This window comes from Notamacropus eugenii, chromosome 2 (assembly GCF_028372415.1).
Source record: "Notamacropus eugenii isolate mMacEug1 chromosome 2, mMacEug1.pri_v2, whole genome shotgun sequence".
In the NCBI taxonomy this organism is placed as follows: Eukaryota; Metazoa; Chordata; class Mammalia; order Diprotodontia; family Macropodidae; genus Notamacropus; species Notamacropus eugenii.
Genome location: NC_092873.1, coordinates 79,114,694 through 79,133,011, shown reverse-complemented (window position 1 = coordinate 79,133,011; position 18,318 = coordinate 79,114,694). Strand labels below are relative to the sequence as shown.

Genomic DNA, 18,318 nt, shown 5'->3' with positions numbered 1-18,318 from the left:
AAACTCCCCTTCCCCCAAAGGACTTACATTAGGAATGAGATACAGGATGGGCTGATGAAGGGAACTATGGGGCTAACTAAAGGTTTTTTTGTTTGGTTTTTGTATATAAGATAAAGGAGACCAAAGCATGTTTGTAGGCATCAGGGAGCAAGCTAGTGGATAAGAACATATTGAAGATGAAAAAGAAAATAAATCACAGATAGCACAAGCTTCTGGAGGGAAAAGGGCAGGGATGGTACCAAGGCACAAGTATCAGGGTTAGTCTTATCAAGAAGGACCATCTCTTCTTGAAGGAGGAAGCAAAGGTCAAGACTACAGTGTGTTATAGAGAAGTTCTGGGCTGAAGAGTAGGAACACAGAAAGGGGTAGTGAGAGTAAGTCTGGACAAGCCAAGCACTGTCGTAAGCACTTCACAAATATTATCTCATTTGACCCTCACAACAGCTTTGGGAAGTAGGATACTATTCTTATCCTCCTTTTACAGTTGAGGAAACTGAGTCATACAGAATTGAAATGATTTGCCCAGGGTGACACAGCTAGGAAGTATCTGAGGCTGGATTTGAACTCAGGTTTTCTTGATCTCAGACCCAGCACTCTTAGGCACTGTGCTGCCTAGCTGCCTAGAAGATCTAATGAGGACAGAGTAGGCCAGTTCACATTGCTTCATTTGCCTCTCAAACCAGTAATTTTATTCATCTTTCCTGTTTCCCCAGGTATCCCTTCCCCTCTGCCTGAAGGTTCTTCTTTTTAACAATTTTATGGGAAGTGATAATTCCATCTCCGGCTCTCACCTCCGCCTTCGACCTCCACGACTTGGCCTCTTCTCTCCTCTTCGCCTTCTGGCAGGGACTAGAGGGACTGTTGGGGCTGGGACAGGGGGGGCAGGTCCAGGGGCAGGGCGGATCCCACTCCCCTGAGGAGGTTTGTAGACCAAGTGAAAGATGAAGGCATTACAGTACCTAAGGGTCAAGGCCAGGGATGTGAATGAGAGAGTACAGGGTGGAAGGTAGCGAGGTTTCTGAGTGGAATTCTATAGATAGGAGATTACAAATCTGGGTGTATGGAGTGGGGTGTTAAAAGGGATGGAAGAAATGGGCATCATGAAAAGGGTCATGAAGGAGGAAGAAATGTGAGAAGTCTAGGAGCCTGGGAATGGAAGGTTCAGGATGATAACAGGGGAGTGTTAGGGAGACAAGCAGTAGTGGGGAAGGAAAGGACAGGGGATTTAGGGATTCCCCTATCGAGGGAGAAGGGGTTCAAGCACCAGAAGAGGCCCTCACCAAGGCATGCAGTTGTCTGCCGCCCGGAGGCGGAAAGGTGATCTAAAGGGGTTGGGCTGTGGGGGGCTGGTCCCTCCTCCTGTGGCCCCAGCCATGGTCTGCTCATCCATCACACAGCTGTACTCACTGCTCTCCGTGAAAAATGCAGGGACTCTAAGAGACTGGAGGAAATATTCAGGATTAGAGGCCCCTTTTAAGCCTTCCCAAATGGGGAATATCACCACCCCCCAGAGATCCTTACCAAAGGGAAAAAAAAGAAGAGGATAGGGGCAAAAAAACTTCACTCTATGTCCACACTGGAGAATTAGAGGAGGGGAAAATATCTAAGATAAAGGGGAAGATGATAGAAGACACCTTAAAGATATCCAGAGCGAAAAGGTAGATAAGGGTGGTCAGTAATAGAAGAAGGAAGAAGGGATAGTCCCATTGCCCCTCTCCCCCTCCTTTCCTTTCCACTCCCCATACCTGTAATCGAGGTAGAGAACTCAACCAGGTGTCCTTGAGACCAAAGCCAGAGTTAAATCCTGAGGAGGAGGCAGAAGAGAGAGAGTCAAGAGAGTACTCTAGCTCCCTTCTCCCCTACACTCTTTCTCTCTCTCTCTCTCTCTCTCTCTCTCTCTCTCTCTCTCTCTCTCTCTCTCTCACACACACACACACACACACACACACACACACACACACACACACACACACACACACACACACACATATACACACACACACATACACACTCATTTGGGCCTCTCACCAATCACCAGGTCAGGCTTGGGTCCCTGAAGTAAGTGGTAGGGCCGGGCAGAAACCTTGATCTGAAGATCCCTACGGCTTCCCTTCTCTTTAGCTCCTGAGCCTGGACGCACAGATACCCCAGATCCTGGACGGACAGATACTCCTGACCCATCCTGATGGAAGGAGATGAGGGAGAGCTTGGGGCAAGGATTTTTGGATATGGATTAAGAGAGGAAGAAATGAAAGTGAGAGAAAAGATTAGTTACGGGAAAGAAGAGCACAGGCTTTTCTGTGGCTGTGGTGGGGCAGAGGCTATATCTGGACTGTGTCTGATCCTCTTGATCAGGGTAACTCTCTCCCCCCAGGACCATCATACCCTCTGAAGGGTAAAATGTTGCTGGTCATTCTCAGGAGGCAAAGCACCACCTACAAACTGCAGCTCCAGGGCCACATGAGGAAGTAGAACAGAGAGCTCCTAGGTAGAAGAATGGGGAATGTCACAGCTGACTGCCCCTCCCCCAACCACCACAACACCCTTGTCCTCTCCCCACCTCCATCCAGTTCAGTTCCTTCTGAATGCCCTAGGTATCTGCCTCCTCAACTTCCCTTCTTGATCCTAAGGGATAATGGTCAAATATTCCTACCCCTTTTCCAAGACCCCCAGGTGTCTTTTTTTTTTTTAGCTTACTCTCAACAAAGACTCCAATCATTCAGCCTCCCAGAACCTCCCTCTTCAGGGACAGCCATCTGCCTAGTCCCACCTAGTCCCATCCACCCCATCCACTTTCTTCTTGGGTCTCACCCAAAACACCATGATGAGATCAAACTCCTTCCCAGCCTCTACCACATGGATTTTCAAGGACTGTTTGTTCTGGATGTTCAGCTCTGGGACTAGGGGTATATGTGGAAGGGGAGAAAGGGAGGGACAATTTATTAAACCGATAATCCCTTAACCCTGTCCCACTTTTCAGCCCTCTGGTTCCCTACCTTTTCTTACCTCAGTCTGACCCCAGCCCTCTCCACTGTTTCCCCCACCTGTAGTCCCTCCCAACTCCACCCATCTTTTCTGTTCCTTTCTTACAAGATTGGGGCACCAGATGGGTTATAACATAGTAAACAGTCAGTGGGTAGGTAAGGAGAACAGCCAAGGGAGAGTCCAGGCCCAAGCCACGCCATGCATAGTAATCTTGCCAGGAACCTGGTGGTGGTGGGGAGATGAGGAGGAGTGAATGGATAGGTAGATGAAGGCTTGTTCCCTTTCTACACACTCCTCCCCACTAGAGTACTCATTGTTCTTAGGGACTCAGACAGCAAGACCTCTGGCTCCTGTCTTCTCCATCTTCCTTCCTCCTTTCAGAGGTGAAGGTATTTAATTCTCCTTACCAAAAGGGCCTCGAGGTGGATCAGGAGGCACTGGAGGCATCAAGGGGGGTCCATCTCCCTGAAGTAACTGATAAGGATCTCCTGAGAGAAGAGGTAGGTAGGAATGAAGGAGGGATCCCTATTAGCCTCGCCCTCCTTATCCCTTGGAGGCAGGGGAACTCTAGGCTGGTGTCTCTAGATCTGAGAGGAGGGAGAGGGACTCTGATGAATCATCATCACAGAGGAGCTGATCTGAAATTACACTTCGAGGCATGTGAATAGGAACCAGGAGGTGGGAAAGGGGCATAGGGGAGGAAGTGACTAAGGGGGAGAAGGTGCTGGCTTGTAGAGATACCTGGGGACAGAATGGCCTTGAGGTGGCCCTTGTTTGTGTACATATATGTGCTTCAAGTGGATTTGGAGGGAAGCTAAGACATTTTCTTGGAACTCCTCTCCCTTCCCCTTTGGTGTGTGATCTACCCCACCCCCATTAAAATGTCAGCTCCTTGAGGGCAGGGAATAGTCTTTCTTTTGGCTCTGATTTGTATTCCCAGCCTTAGTACAATGCCTGGCACTTAGTAAGAACTTAATAAATGCTTGTTGCCTGTTATGTAGGACATCCTCTGGCTCTGCCTCCATCACCTCCCTGTAATCCCCTCCCACATTTCTGTGGTTGTATCCCCTATAGCCTTTGGAACAGGATAACTAGAAGCAAGGCTGGGAGGAGGTGATAGGAAAGAATGGGACACAACACTCCCCCCCCCCAAGCCTCCCAGGATGCCCTACTAACCACTGAGGAGGAGGCTGAGGGGAGGCCCATTGCCTGGGGGGTATCCTGGGGCAACAGGACCTGGGAGGAGCATGCTGAGTTGAGTCCAGTACCCTCGTGTAAGGCCTCGGGAGGCCAGGAATGCCTCCTTGTTAAACATCTCGCTTGTTACCTCTGGAGGAGCAGAGATGGAGGTCAGGGTCCAGATATTTGTCTTCCTGGTCCCAGGAAGTCCCAGGTCCCAATTTTGACACACTAACCCAGATGCTAGTGTTTTGTACCTGAGTGCCCACCCAAGACACCCCTCTTCTGGCCTCCAGCCTCAGAGTATCCCCTTTTTCTCCCCACCAACCCTCCATCATTTTATTTTAGGGGCCCAGCATCTTTTTCCTTTCCCAGTTCCTTGGTCCTTTCCATACTCTCTAAAGGCCTAGTTCTTGGTCCCCCAGGCCCCTCAGGGGCTCAGGTATTTCTGGTACCAGCAGTGTAGGTGAAGGGCAAGGCTGCCAGCTCCCCAGCCCGCCCCATGAAAGCTGCAAGTCTTGGGCACCAGAATCGATGGCTCACATCATCTGGCCTGCGTCGCCAGTCAGCCCAGACACAGGTTTCCCCACAGTACAGGACTGCACCACACTGGGGGCTGGAGGAAATAGGACCAAGGGTAGAAGAGTTATGGGGAAGGACAAGACAGATAGCCTAACATACCTGTCCCTCTCCACCTTCAGTGTCTAACTCCTACTCATGACATCTGCTCACCAGGGCATCAGCTTCACTTCAAAACTGTGTCTGTGACACACATGGCAGGCACGGGCACGGAGAGAGGCAAAAGTGAAGCCAGGACGGGGGCCCCACGTCCTCATTGGGGCTTTGGCTAGCTTCACCCCAAGCCTTGGGACCAAGCTTTCTAGTTCCCTGGATAGATAGGAAGATGAACTTCAGCATGAGGCCCCAGCCCTCCCCCCATCAGGAGCTGAGGCATGCAGCATCCAGGTCCCAAGCTCCCTTTTCAGTCCCTATATTCCTTAGGGACACAGGTATACACACCCTCCATACCCTTCTGAAACCAATGCATTTAGGACCCCATGTTTCCCCTTTCTCCTTCCTCTGCCATTTTCCACACCCTTTTGGGACCCACATCTCTGTACCGATGTAGCTGGGGGTCTCCCACTGTGAGCTGTCGAGGTCTTCTAGGGTCTCCAGCTCCCATGGGGCAGGCCATACTGTGGCAGAGGAGAGTATAAGCTCTTTGGGCCAGGCCCTCAGCCCCAGTGACTCTGCCTCCACTCCCTTGGGGTCCACCCATGAGGAGGTCAATGCCCAGGATAGTGCCATGTTCATCGGTCACCAGAAGTAGGCAGGCCAGGTGTAGGGGGGCAGCATCTGAGAAAAGAGGGGAGAAGTCAGATGAAAGGGAAGGAGAGTTGAGGTTCAAGGAAAGGTAGAGCAGATAGAGGTAGGGGTAGGGGTTCAGGGAAGAGGGGGAGCCTGAGAAGAGTTTTCCCATATATAGGGTAAATTCAGTGGAGTTGGGAGTGGGATTGTCCATACTCATCCCCTACCCCACACATCTTGCACATTTAAATCTCTTTGAATTCAACTGGAAATATTAAGAAATACATTTTTCTCCAGGCTAGTCCTTTTCAGATTTACCACAAGGAAGAAAATTTTATCACTACTTAAACTCCTCAGGAAATAATGACCTCCGCTAAAAACCTTTCTCCCCTTTCTCTTAAGCCCAATCTTTTTCTTTTAGGAAAATGTGAAAAGGATAGAGAAAGAAAGCTAAAGGTCCCAGAAAATGGGTTAAGGATGGTCACCATTTTTAGGAAAAATATCTCAGATCTAGTAAAGAACATTGCTTCCTCCCCATCCCCTGAAGAGATCAGAGTAATGCCCCACTTAAGGACACTACTCTTGGTGTCCATTATCCCAAAAGCGATAAGGGAATCTATCCAAGGAAGAGATCTTTTTTGTTTGCTTTAGGTAACCTGGGACAAGCAGGGGGGAGAGATCTTGAGGAAAGTGATTGTTTCAATTCTCCAAGAACTTTCCTGAAAGATTAAGTAACTATTTTTCTATTTGTTGATATGAAATGTTAACCCATTTTAAATTTAACTACATTTTTTTCATATTGTAAAATGCTCCTCATTCAGGATTCACATAAGTGTTACTTCAAAATATCTTCTATTGGAGAGAAATGTCCAAGGGCATAAGAGAACTATGTCAATGTGAATATTTCTCTCTCCAAGCAGAATAGAGCAAAGATAGGAAAAGAGCCACTCTTGGTGGAAAGTGAATAGTTGGATCAAAACTGGAAGTGAGGTGGTATTTGGGTCTCTCACCACCTCTCTTTCCCTTTCTCTTCTCTGGCCCCATTTCCTCCTCTCCTCCATCCTCTCTGGTGTCCCCTCCGCTGCTGTCCTCTCCTGCCTCTTCCTCAGCATCTTCCAGTTCCCTAGGTGTCTCAGCATCCTGGGTAGGCTCCCGGCTGGTGGTGGCCTGCTCTCCTTCCTCCTCCAGTTCACCTTCTTCTCCACCTGCACCTTCCTCCTCCCCATCTTCTTCTTCCTCTCCATCTTCAAGGCTAACAAAGCTAACATAGGGACTGAGGTCTCTGAGGCAGAGAGGGGGCTCATCTCCCAAAAGACGGGCAGCACCCAGGCCTGGTCCAGGTCCCTGCTTAGCACCTTGCCCCAGGCTGATACCCACACTACGGTTGGGCAAGATGTGAAGGACCCAGAGGGCAGGGTCTGAGGGCAACCGTCTCACCTGGGCTTCCATCAACCTTGATCGACCCTCAGGCCCATGCCCCCCACCCACCCCAGTTCCACGCTCTGAGGCAAACTTGCGGAACCAGACAAATAGAAGGGCAGCAAAGTCGAGGAACTCATCCCGATAACCAGATACAAACTCCATGATTTCTAGGCGAGCAAAGGAGTTGAGTCACAGAGAAAGGAAAGGAGCACAGGAACCTCATGTGAGGGACTGGAGTTAGGGCAGGAAAGGATGGGGTGAAGATAAGGAAGTGAGGACTATGATTTAGGGCTGAGTTGGGCTCTTTAGGGTTAAAACTAAAGAGTGGATAGGGAAGAAGGCCATGGATAGGGTCTTGTGGATAGTGGCTGAAGAGGCAAGGGCAGAAGGAGGAGTTAAGGAAGGAGGGCTATGGTTTAGCGTTAGACTAAATGGGTTACCATTCAGAGTTGGGCGTGGAGGCTGTAAATAAGGGAATATTAGCTGTTGAGAATAGGGAATAGGAGCTGGAGATAGAGGTTAACAGGGATTGAGTCAAAACCAGAAAGTGAATCTGGGATGGAGATTATTTCAGTTGGGGTTGAGTTTTTTTGTTTGTGGGAGGAAAACTGGGACATCACCAGTAAAGAAAGGTGAATTTCATAACGGCTTAAAATCAGAAAATAAAAGGAAAAGGGCCAGGTTGCCCATGGTCTAGGTCAGATTTGGGTTGGATGGGTATGTATATGCTTGAGGGGCTCTATCTTTCCATTTCAATTTCTCCTCCACCCTGTCTCCCTTACCTGCAGCGGCCGTCTCTGTTCGAAGGTAAATACTGTGGCAGCGTGGGGGAGGGCTGTGACATCACCTCCCCCCCCCCACCCCCACAACCTAGACCTGGCACTCTCGCGCAGAACGCCCCACCCCCATTCAGAGGCTAGACTCCCGCTACAGCCGAGTCCGGAATCTTCGTGCGCCAACACTCAAGTACCTTTGCTTCTTTTTTCATTTTTAAAAATGTCTTATGAACGCACTATTTTCTACACAATACATAACAGTAGCCTCCCTTTTCCCCTTGCACTATCCCTTCTTAACATTGCAAAAAAGAACCAAACCACCCAACAGTCAACCAAAAGCGTTTGATCCCATAACTTTGATTGAGTTTGTAACATTCTGCACTTACAGCCCTCCAATCCTCTACCAAGAGGAAAGTAGAGTGTTCCGTCATTCGTTATCTGTAACTAATATCGGCCTTTAATAATATTGACATTTGATCATTAGCAATCACTGCATATATTATTGTTTGGGGTCTGCTTTCTTTTTATCTGCGGGTTCATACATGTCTCCCCAAATTTCTGAGGATCTCATATTTATCCTTACTCAAGGCACAATACTTTTATATTCATATACCACCTTTACAAATATTCCCCTAATCAATGAACACCTACTTTGTTTACAAGTTTTTGCTACCACAAGGGGGGCTGTTATGAATATTGATACATATGGACTCTTTCGGTCTTTGACTAGTAGTGGAGTCGCTGGGTCAGAGGGCATATATACTGAGTTCAGTGACCTCTCATGTGATTCCGAATTGTTTTCCAGAATGACTAATAAGCTAATTCCCAGATGAAGCAACTAACTTGCAGTATAGCAACCCTTTCACACTATTTCCATCTTTAACCGTCTTTGCCTAGCTGAGAAATGTAAGGGGACACTTCAAAGTTCCTTCGTAGTTGTCTCTTCTCTCAGGGAAGCAGCTAAATTCTGAATCTGTATTTCTTCTCCCCAGTCTTGTGAGCGCTTGTTTACTGGCGCCTACCACAGAAAAAAGGGGAAGTGAAAGTACCTTGGGTCACCAGGCTCTGTCTGCAAAGAATCCCAGACTCCTTGTGGCACCCCTTCGATGCCCCTACTCCCTGCCCTAGCCATCTTTCCAGGCACTCCAGTCACAAACTTGGGGAAAACAGTGGGAATTTTCCGGGCTGTGCAACACCAAGTTTCGGCTCCATCGGAGTCGATTTCCATTTCTTTGCCTGTCCCTGGATGTTTGTGTTTCCTTTGCTTCTCAAAATCTGTCTGCCTTGTGGTATTTCCTGCCCTCCCACGCCATCCTCTTCCTAGTTTGGGAGGCAGATATCGTCACTTTTTTTCCCCACCTTCTACTGAAACCAAAAAGGATTCAATACCCCAGCCTTACTGAAATACAGGCGACTTTTAAGTCAGAGCTTTTTTTCTCTGAACTTTTCCTCTGGAGAGCCAGTCACTGAACGTTTCCGGAAGCGGGGACCAGTGAGAGATAACCTATTGGTTCCACACCCTTCAGTACTAGCCCAGTCGTTTGGGAAGCCAGAGCTCATGCCTGGTAGCTCTGAGGTAGCCGTAGCTGGGCACCGGAGCATGAGCGGATTCTGCACAGTTTCGTTGGTCTTGTTTCTGAAGCTGATCCAAGGAGGTTTGAGGGGATGGCGAATGGCTCGGGTCCATTTCGGGGACGTAGAGTTCATGGATTGAAAAACGAAGTGGGAACGAGAGGGAAAGGAGGAATTGCCGGGAGATTGAAGTGCCCTCGTAATTTGGGGTCGGACCCCAAGTTGGACATTTTGAAGTCCAAGGGGAAGGGCTCATGAGGGGGCGACCTACCGAGCTCCTATAGGCAGAGGAGCAGGAATTAGCATACCTATTGTGGCTGGTGCGGAGGCAAAAAGTAGTGTATGGTGCTAGGACTAGGGCGGGGCCGGGAAAAGAGAGAGAAAGAGAGAGAAAGAGAGAGAGAGAGAGAGAGAGAGGGAGGGAGGGAGGGAGGGGGAGGGGGAGAGGGAGGGAGAGAGAGAGAGAGAGAGAGAGAGAGAGAGAGAGAGAGAGAGAGAGAGAGAGAGTGAGTGTGAGAGTGTGTGAGTGTGTGAGTGTGTGAGTGTGTGTGAGAATGTGTGTGTGAGTGACTGAGAATGCGAGTGTGTGTGAGAATGTGAGTGTGAGTGTGAGCGAGAGTGAGAATGTGAATGTGTGTGTGTGAGTGAGAGAGAGAATGTGAGAGTGTGTGTGTGTGAGAGTGTGTGTGTGTTGGGAGAGGGGAATATCCTCAGCTTCGGTGTTCTTCCAGGTTACTGGTGTTGATTAGCAGGATACTTGAATTCTGGGGATGGATACACTGGGATGTGGCTGGTTGTGGTCCCTGTGGAAGGAGCTGGAGAAGTGACTGTCACGTACCTGCGTCGTTACTATTCTCTCTCTCCTTTAGTTATTGGAAATCAGGGCAGCATTGCAGGAAGCTGCCCTTGTGACTCGAAGCTACCTGATTCCCCGAGTCCTGCACTGTGGCAATTACTCACTACTAATCTACAGGGATATGAAAGTTGCCACAAATATATAAGGTAGGACCCACCCTATCCCCCACTTTCCTCCCCATCCCCAACTGCTTGCTTGCTTCCAACACACCTTTCCTGGCTGTGTATTTATTTCCAGGAATCCATAGTCCCCAGGGCTTAGGCTCTCTTAAACTCTGCCCTGCCCCTGTCTAGGTAAAGTTTACCTTGCCCAGTAGCTGGGGAATTCCAAGCTGTTTCATTGCTTAGGAATGAGGAAGGTAATTTGGAACTGAAAGTGAAAAAATAAATGTAAAAATGAAAACAGTTATAAATATCTATTTTTTCAGATCTAGAAAAATTGAGCCATATTATATATACAGTTGAATTTTTAAGATGTCAGAAAATAATCAAGTTGATCATTTCTCAATGTGTTTTGTGACCATATTGATATTTCTTTCCCCTATATTAAAGTCCTTTCACCTCTATGTAACTAGCAAAAACTTTAAGTTTCCACAGTGATTTCAGGAAATAAAAATTTTTCTTAAAAAAAAAAAAAAGTAATGAGGAAGGGTCAACTGAGCTAGATTTCTAGCAGTGTAAAAAGGGGAAAAGTGAAACTTCAGAATTGGGAACTGAGGCAGTACACCTTCTGCAATTCCTAACCAGGTTCCACCTGCCCAGAAAAACTCTGTGTTCAAGCTTCAAAAACACCTGGGGCCAGAGGCTAAGGACTTGTTTCGACAACCATGGTGAGAGTCCATCTTCCCCCCTTTTCCCATTATTAACATTATTTCTCTTCAGCTTTTTCTTTATTATGTATTCTAATTTTCAAAGAGTTCCATCACCTCTTGACCTCAGTTCTTTCTTTTCTTCCCATCAGTTAACTATTCCCTCAGCTTCCCCTTTCCTGTGTCTTCCTTTCTGCCTCCTCCCAAGCTATTTATCTTCCTTCCATTCTCTCCTCTTATCAGTTAAATTTAATAAACATTTGCTGAGCAATTCAACAAGCATTTACTGAAACCCTACCATGTACCAGGCGCTATGATTGAGGAGACAAAAAATGAAACAGTCCTTGGACTTACATTCTACTGGTGGAAACAATATTCGGAATATAAAAAAATTTTAGGGGAGAAGGCACTAACAACTGGGCTGATCAGGAAAGTGGGCAACTGAGGTGGTTTTTGAAGGAAGTTAGGCAGAGATATGGGCAGCTAAGAGGCACTGCAGGTAGAGTGCCAGGCCTGGATTCAGGAAGACTTCTCTTCCTGAGTTCAAATCCAGCCTCAAGGCACTTACTAGCTGTATGACCCTGGGCAAATCACTTTACCCCATTTGCCTCAGTTTCCTCTTCTGGAGCTGGAGATGGCAATGGCAAACTACTTCAGTACTTCTGCCAAGAAGACCTCAAATAGGATAACAAAGAATTGGACACAAATGAAAAAAACTACTGACTGAGGACTGAGATAAAAGTTTGGAGTTCAAAAAAGAGGTGAGGGCTGGTTTAACAGATCTGGAAATCATCTGAACAGAGATAATAAATTATCCTATGGTAGCTGATTAGATTAAAGTAAGAGAGACAGAGAAAAAGAAGAGGGAAGAGGACAGAGCCATAGGGGTACATCAAGGCAAAGGAGAAGGGACATAGATGATGATCCAACAAAGGAAAATGAGGCACAATCACCTAGTCACAGGAGAATAAGGAAAGCATAAAAACCCAGGGAGAAGAGGGTACTATCAGTGATTCCAACAGTGCCAAATGTTGAATAGGTCAGGAAGGATAAGGACTAAAAAAAAAGCCCTTAGATTTAGCAGTTAAGAGATTGTGGGCGACATGGAAAGATTTACATGATTCGATGAAGAGTGAAGTAAAATAAAAAATCGATATATAATATATAATGATTACGACGATGCAAATGAAAGGAATCACCAAAAAAAAATCAAAAGGGATTGTTGCAAATGGCTCCAAAGAAAAGACATGACGTACTCCTATTCCTCTGCAGATGTGGAAGATCCACAGATGTAAAATATAGTATATATTTTTAGCCTAGTTTGGTTTGCTGATTTTTTTCCTCTTCTTTATCTTAAAAAAAAAATGTTATTTCTTATGTGGAACAGCTCTCTAGGAGGGAGAGGGGAAATACTGGGAGAAATTCTGAGAATGTAAAAAACAAAAGATAGCAATAACATTTATTTTTTAAAAAACTGGGGGAAAAAATAATATTAGCTCTTTTAGTATAAGTTTTTGCTTTTTATTGTATCTCCAAGCTTAGCACAGCTCCTTACATAGTAAACTCTTAATAAATGCTTGTTGATTGGGGAGGAAAAAGATGGTTGGCAAGATTGGATTAAGTAGTTATATTCTTTACATCTATCCCCTCTTTTAAGTCTTCTACTTAACTCTCTTACCCACCCCTCTCTCTCTACTAGATCTTTCACTTTAATTCCCTATTTCTTCATGTTTCTCTCCAGCTCGTCAGATTTCTCTCATCTTGTTTTCCCAGAATGTGGAATCGCCAAGACATACAAATCTGGATATCAGGGCACCCAGGATAATTACCTTACTACCACGATCCAAAGCCTGACAGGACTAAACCGATTACTCCCATTCACCACCACCGAACCATCCTCCCAGACCAACCAGTCAACAAATACCCAGTCTAGAGAAATGGGGAATAGATATCTCAATGACACCACCAGTGCTCCTCTGGAGAACAGCAGCATGGCAAACATGAAGGGGGAAGCCAAAAAGGGACAAATGGACCAGATGGGTACCTCTGCCACCATACCTATTTTGTGCCTACTTGGGATTGTCTTTGGTCTTACTGGAGTTCTTGCTTATGTCTGGTGTCGGAAACAAGAACCTCCAAAGAGGAACCCCAAAGGTAAACATGGGATCCATGTGTTTTGGTCCCATAAATCTCAGTTGCATCAAGGACCAAGCGAATCTGCCCTTCTAGATTCAGCTCCCTTTTCAGCCCCTGATCCTTCTCAGAGGGTGCCTAGTATACTATAAAAAGCACTGCATTTAGAGTTGGAGGATCTGGGTTCAAATCCTGACTCTGCCATTATATGACTTTAGATCTCCATTTCCTCATCTGTAAAATAAGGGCCTTGGATTAGACGACCTCTAATGTCCCTTCTAGCTCATATAATGCTATGAAATAATTTTCTCTTTCTGGGTCTTATTCTCGTCTGTACAGCAAAGGGTTTAAAGACCCTTCCAAATCAAAATCCTATAATCTAAGTGGCAGAATCAGGAGCTGAAGCCAGATTTTCTGACTCAGAGTACAGTGCTCTATCCATTATACCACAGTCTCCTATCCAATCACTTTACAGAAGAGGAAACAGAGTTTTAAGACTCAATTGAGATCATCCTTACTGATGAAGGAGCACCTAAGCTGGTTAGTGGCAGAGTTAGGTCTGTGACTATGGTCTTCTCACTTGAATTTATGGCTTTATCTTGAGTGGCACTACAATCACCACATGCTGAGTGCCTACTGTATGCAGAGCACCATTTGGACCCCTGAGAACTTAAAGAAGCCACAAGACAGTATTTGATTTTGAGAGGCTTACTATCTGAGCAAACAGAAGATATCCCTAAAAAATCTACTTAAAAATACAAAGATTAGCCAAGTGCCAAATGGTAAAGGTAGTCAATGTAGCACAGATGAGGCCAGTTGTGAAAGGCTCCACACATGACTTGAGAAGGACTTTTGAGAGGGCATAGAGAGCAGGTACAGGAACATTTTAGGATGAATTATTTGAACAAAGACAGAAGACATATTCAAAGATCCATTAATAGGCCAGTTTTGTTAGAGCAGAGGAAAGGAATGGTGGGAAATAAAGTTGGAGAGACAGGCAGGGCCCAGGCTGTATAGGGTTTTGTCACCTAATTCCACAGTCTTCAGGAATAGTCCGCACTACGCACTACCCACAACTCCCATTCTCTTCAGGGATCCAGCCTTCCTTTTCTCTCATCTTTTTAGGTTTTGAACTGATAATCCCTTGTGAGACAGATCCACCTGACTCCTTGATAGAAACCATGCTTCAGCCATTTGAAAACAGCAAGGCAACTATTCTACAATAATATTTGCTTCTCCCATTGAATCTAAAGATTTAGTATTCATTTCATTAAAAATGATTATTTTATAATTTCTGAGTCTATTCTGCAATCAATATCTCCTAGAAATCCTTTTTTCTTTCCCCAAGTGCATCCCATCAATATATCCCCCTACATTGCTCTACTCTCTAGGGTGTACCTAACCCAAGTCAACTAATTTATTCTTCTTGCCCCCCGACTGTAGTAGAAAGGAACTGCCCTGCTCCTTTTTACCCCTCACATGACCTTGAACTCCACTCTCCTACTATTCTCTCAGCTTTTCTCCTTCTACTCCCTCCCTAATTAATTAGATGCCCTTATACCTTATGATGCATGGAAAATTTAGACTTATTGAAAACAGTCAGATCTACTTGCCCATTTTGTATTTCTGAGCTGGACCAAAGTAGCAAGGAGAATCCCAAGTATCATGGGAAAATGGAAATGTAAGGTGGAAGAAAGGAAATGCATATTAGGATCTCCAATTTCTGTTTTAAGAGGTAATCTGTGGACACTTCTTGGGTGAAGTCAGTCATCTTTTTTCTTTCCCATGGTTTTTCTTAATGGTGAAGTCTGGTGGGACACCATCTCCTCCTCACTTAGTATCATGGCCTGGATTACTTCTCTTACTTTGTCCAAGACAACAGAGGTATGGAAGAGGGGAAAGGAAGGGCCTCTACCCTACTTTAGGTCTCCAACACCTGTTCACAGGTCCGTGCCAGCTCACTCAGTTTCAATCGAGCATAATCTACTCGTTTCAGTGCCATCTGGCAGTCCTTTCTTGATGAGTAGCTGGAACCCTCATGAGGCTGGCCAGTTGCTACCTAAGAATGAACATGAACATCAGCTGGTTCTTATCTTTATCCTAGTCCACACCCCACCACTTCTTTCCCGTGAGGCATCCAGACATCCATCCAAATTCCACTAATATACTTCTTCAGGACCCAGGTGTCCAATTGCTTTCACTAATTTATTAAAAAAATATATATATTAAACATATGCTTAAAGTTCTGCTCAAGATACTTGGAGTGATACAAAAATAAGCAAGTCACAATCTTTATGAAACTTATGGTTTCATAAATCTTTCTGTCTAGTTGCTTCCCGGCTTGTTTTAGGGTTATCGATTTTGAGATGGAAAGGTGGTCAGAGGTCTTGGAATCATAGATTTAGAGCTAGAAGGGTCATTAATGGCTGTTGAATCCAATTCCCTAATTTTACAATTAAGGAAAATTAAGTACAGACCAATTACATGACCACATAAATAGTAACTTTGAGAAAGTATTTGAAAACAGGTCTTCCTGGCTCCCAATTTCAGTGTGCTACCTGATTCTGTACTTCCCCCTGTCAATACTGTCACTGCAAACCATAATGTCCAGCTATTTAGGACTTCAGAGCAAAGTCCTAGGGCTGAAGTCATTGAATTTGAATGTGCACGTATTTCTGGGACGTGGCCTGCCGTATCATTCAGTTTCCTGGCATCCATTCGGGTTTGGATTATCTGAGGGGAATGCCCAGCACAAAGGACTCTCCTATTGCTTTTCCCCCATCGAGGTAACAGATGAGGATGAAGAAAGGACTACCTGGGTTGCTGACGTTTTAAACACCGCCTACTTTTGCCCCGATCAGCTACCCAAATCCAAGCCTCAGATTTTAACTCCCAAGCCTTGGCCCACCCCCTTCTCCAGGCACAGATCCCTCCAGGGCACCTACCTGGGTCAGGTATCGGATTTGGGCCGACAGTTCGGCCTCCACGTGCTGAACCGAGGAGGTGAAGGCTGCCGCCTGCCGGTCCAGCAGCCGTTCGTTCGCTTTCTCCTTGGACAGCTCCAGGATCACGTTTCCTACCCCGCAGAGAGCCCCAATTTCGCTCAGTGGGGAGGAGCTCCCAACATGGCCCCGCCCCCTCATCAAGCTAGGAGCTCCGCCCTCCGACTATTAAGTAGCCCGGGCCCGGAGTCTCCGCCCCGCCCCGCCCCGCCCCAGAATAAGGAAAGAACAAGAGGAAAGTGGGTTTGGCGCATGTGCGGCAAGTCAGGCCTACTGGCGCCTAAACTCGACTCTCACCGGCGCTCTGCAGAATAGTCCCTATCTCCCGTTCGATATCCTCCAAGGCCCGCAGCCGCTCGTTCGCCAAGCTATAAGTCGCCATGAATGTCACGGGAATCCTTGCCGCAACCGTTTCCTAGCGGACAGCCAGTTTGAGAAACCCGCAAACCTTTCCCACGTCGGCCCAGCCAAAGCCGACCTACCGGTTGTAGATGCACTCCAACTCCCAGGAAGCTGCGCGCAGCCGCCTGTCTCCCAGTAAACTACCGCTCCCAGAAAACACCGCGCAGCCGGACACTCCCCTCCTTCTCGAGGGGCCGGCCCAAGGCTGCTTCTTGGTAGACTACAGCTCCCAAGAAGCCCCGCGCAGGGGCACGCTTCTCTGCCTCTGGTGGACTACAGCTCCCGAGTTGCTTAGGGCTGCTGTACTCAAGCGCACTTCTAGGGTAAGGTGAGGACTAATTAAATTATATATTCTCTAGGGTTAATCAAACCTGTCTTCCCTCCTAGGAACCCTTCCAAAAATTGAGCTACACCCCAGGCTTCTGACCGGGTGTCTGTCTGCTTAGGAATGCCCGAGAGGCGGAGGTGCTTTGGAGAGATCTTGGGGCTCTAGCATCCCCAGAAAGCAACGAGGTGGAATTAGATCTTGGGCAGCTAGCTTGTGCAGTGAATGGACCACCGGACCTGGAGTTCGGGAGACCCGAGTTCAACTGTGGCCTCAGACAATTTCTAGATGTGTAACTCTGGCCAGCCACTTAAATGCTGTATGAACTCAGATCTCCCACAACAGTGAGGATCAAATGAGGTAACTGTAAAGCACTTTAGCACATAGTAAGCAGTATATAAGTATTTATTGTTGTTCCCTTGTCTGACTTTTCGCGACTCCCATTTGGGGTTTTCTTGGCAAAGATGCCGAAGTGATTTGCCATTTCCTTCTCCAGCTTATTTTACAGATGAGAAAACAGGGTTAAGCGAATAGTAAATATCTAAGGCCAGATTTAAATTCAAGAAGTCCTTCTGACTCCAGACCTGACACTCTATCCATTGTGTAACCTAGCTGCACATATGAACGTTTGCTATTATTATTAATACTTGGACTGAAATCTTACCCAGCCACTCACTACCTCTCTGACATTAAGCAAAAAACAAAAACAAAAACAAAACCCAGAGGGGTTAAGACCCTTCCAACTAACATCCTGTGATCTATGCCTCCCCAAGGCAGGTTGGGATAGTCTCGGATAGCCTGGTTTCAGATGAACTCAGGGCTGTAGGAGAAACACCAGGAAACCAAGTAAAAAGGTGAGTTTGGCAAAAATTCAGCTGGATTTAAGATCTCTTTAAAATAAGCTGCAGGTTCTCAGGATGTGTATGGCTTTTTTTGTTAAGATAGCTTGCATACATAGTTCTACATTTCCCCTTTTCACAACACTCATCATCACTGAATATCACAGATCTGGTACTGGACATATATTGTCTTTTTGCCCACCTGTAAGTCAGTGGTAAGACTAATTCTCTTCCCAGCACAGAAACTGGAAAAAGTAAAATTAGAGCTTTGTCAGTTTGTCAGCAGCACGTAAAAAGAAGAATAGGGATACTCCAGTAGGCTGACCAAAGAACCCATATGAACATTAGAAGTGAAAAGGATAAATAAATTCTGGCTATATAAAGCTGTATCCTTCAGAGGGAAGTGATGAAATTGAATTTTTGAATTTGGTGAGCTGAACGCTCAATCCTAAGGGATGAACACACACCCTACGTTGGGACTACCCTCAGATTCAGAATTGAATCTGCTACTTCTTTGCTTGTGTGACTTCGGAGGCTTCAATAGTGCAACTCCTTTCTTCCTCTCTCCTCCCTACTTCATAGGGCTATTATACTTTCAGATTCTGATCATTTGGTCTTCTCAAGAACAAAAATAAAATTGTATTACTGCTATCTCTTCCCCACCCCCATAATTTTTACTAATCCCCAGGTCAGAGAAAACACACACACACG

General features: G+C 46.2%; 3 protein-coding genes across 7 annotated transcripts; 1 reads left to right on the top strand and 2 right to left on the bottom strand.

Moving 5' to 3' along the window:
- Positions 1-662: 662 nt before the first annotated feature.
- On the bottom strand, positions 663-7,748 carry ZMYND15 (zinc finger MYND-type containing 15). Of its 4 annotated transcripts, XM_072641282.1 has the most exons (14): positions 7,677-7,748; positions 6,483-7,061; positions 5,286-5,520; positions 4,897-5,052; positions 4,620-4,780; positions 4,162-4,314; positions 3,393-3,473; positions 3,091-3,207; positions 2,812-2,900; positions 2,386-2,484; positions 2,029-2,182; positions 1,746-1,804; positions 1,281-1,441; positions 663-959 (listed from the first exon to the last, which is right to left on the bottom strand). In XM_072641282.1, the coding sequence occupies exons 2-14, from the start codon at positions 7,054-7,056 to the stop codon at positions 788-790; spliced, it is 2,211 nt and encodes a 736-aa protein (XP_072497383.1). In that variant the 5' UTR covers positions 7,057-7,061; positions 7,677-7,748; the 3' UTR covers positions 663-787. The 4 variants fall into 4 exon arrangements, with proteins under 4 accessions (XP_072497383.1, XP_072497384.1, XP_072497385.1 ...); XM_072641283.1 differs by lacking the exon at positions 2,386-2,484 and having other exon boundaries at positions 2,029-2,206; XM_072641284.1 differs by lacking the exon at positions 2,386-2,484.
- A 1,268-nt stretch (positions 7,749-9,016) lies between these two features.
- CXCL16 (C-X-C motif chemokine ligand 16) lies at positions 9,017-14,330 on the top strand. 2 transcript variants are annotated; one of them, XM_072641292.1, is made up of 5 exons: positions 9,017-9,325; positions 10,112-10,244; positions 10,845-10,927; positions 12,680-13,060; positions 14,165-14,330. In XM_072641292.1, the coding sequence occupies exons 1-5, from the start codon at positions 9,229-9,231 to the stop codon at positions 14,263-14,265; spliced, it is 795 nt and encodes a 264-aa protein (XP_072497393.1). In that variant the 5' UTR covers positions 9,017-9,228; the 3' UTR covers positions 14,266-14,330. The 2 variants fall into 2 exon arrangements, with proteins under 2 accessions (XP_072497393.1, XP_072497392.1); XM_072641291.1 differs by lacking the exon at positions 14,165-14,330 and having other exon boundaries at positions 9,073-9,325; positions 12,680-13,955.
- Positions 14,331-14,645: 315 nt separating this feature from the next.
- On the bottom strand, positions 14,646-16,650 carry MED11 (mediator complex subunit 11). The gene is made up of 3 exons (XM_072641293.1): positions 16,339-16,650; positions 15,985-16,115; positions 14,646-15,098 (listed from the first exon to the last, which is right to left on the bottom strand). Exons 1-3 carry the CDS (start codon positions 16,421-16,423, stop codon positions 14,961-14,963), a joined length of 354 nt encoding a protein of 117 aa, XP_072497394.1. The 5' UTR covers positions 16,424-16,650; the 3' UTR covers positions 14,646-14,960.
- Between the last annotated feature and the right edge of the window lie 1,668 nt (positions 16,651-18,318).

What these genes read in the sequence shown, in the direction of transcription:
- ZMYND15 (XM_072641282.1), bottom strand. Translation starts at nt 7,056, where the DNA reads ATGGAGTTTGTATCTGGTTATCGGGATGAGTTCCTCGACTTTGCTGCC. An exon ending in GCCCTTCACCTACACTGCTG is followed by an intron (nt 4,315 to 4,619) that starts GTACCAGAAATA and finishes CTGCTCCTCCAG; the next exon opens with AGGTAACAAGCGAGATGTTT. An exon ending in TCCACCTCGAGGCCCTTTTG is followed by an intron (nt 3,208 to 3,392) that starts GTAAGGAGAATT and finishes CACCACCACCAG; the next exon opens with GTTCCTGGCAAGATTACTAT.
- MED11 (XM_072641293.1), bottom strand. Translation starts at nt 16,423, where the DNA reads ATGGCGACTTATAGCTTGGCGAACGAGCGGCTGCGGGCCTTGGAGGAT. An exon ending in GACTATTCTGCAGAGCGCCG is followed by an intron (nt 16,116 to 16,338) that starts GTGAGAGTCGAG and finishes TCTGCGGGGTAG; the next exon opens with GAAACGTGATCCTGGAGCTG. An exon ending in AAATCCGATACCTGACCCAG is followed by an intron (nt 15,099 to 15,984) that starts GTAGGTGCCCTG and finishes GTTCATTCTTAG; the next exon opens with GTAGCAACTGGCCAGCCTCA.
- CXCL16 (XM_072641291.1), top strand. Translation starts at nt 9,229, where the DNA reads ATGCCTGGTAGCTCTGAGGTAGCCGTAGCTGGGCACCGGAGCATGAGC. An exon ending in TCTGAAGCTGATCCAAGGAG is followed by an intron (nt 9,326 to 10,111) that starts GTTTGAGGGGAT and finishes TCTCTCCTTTAG; the next exon opens with TTATTGGAAATCAGGGCAGC. An exon ending in AGTTGCCACAAATATATAAG is followed by an intron (nt 10,245 to 10,844) that starts GTAGGACCCACC and finishes ATTCCTAACCAG; the next exon opens with GTTCCACCTGCCCAGAAAAA.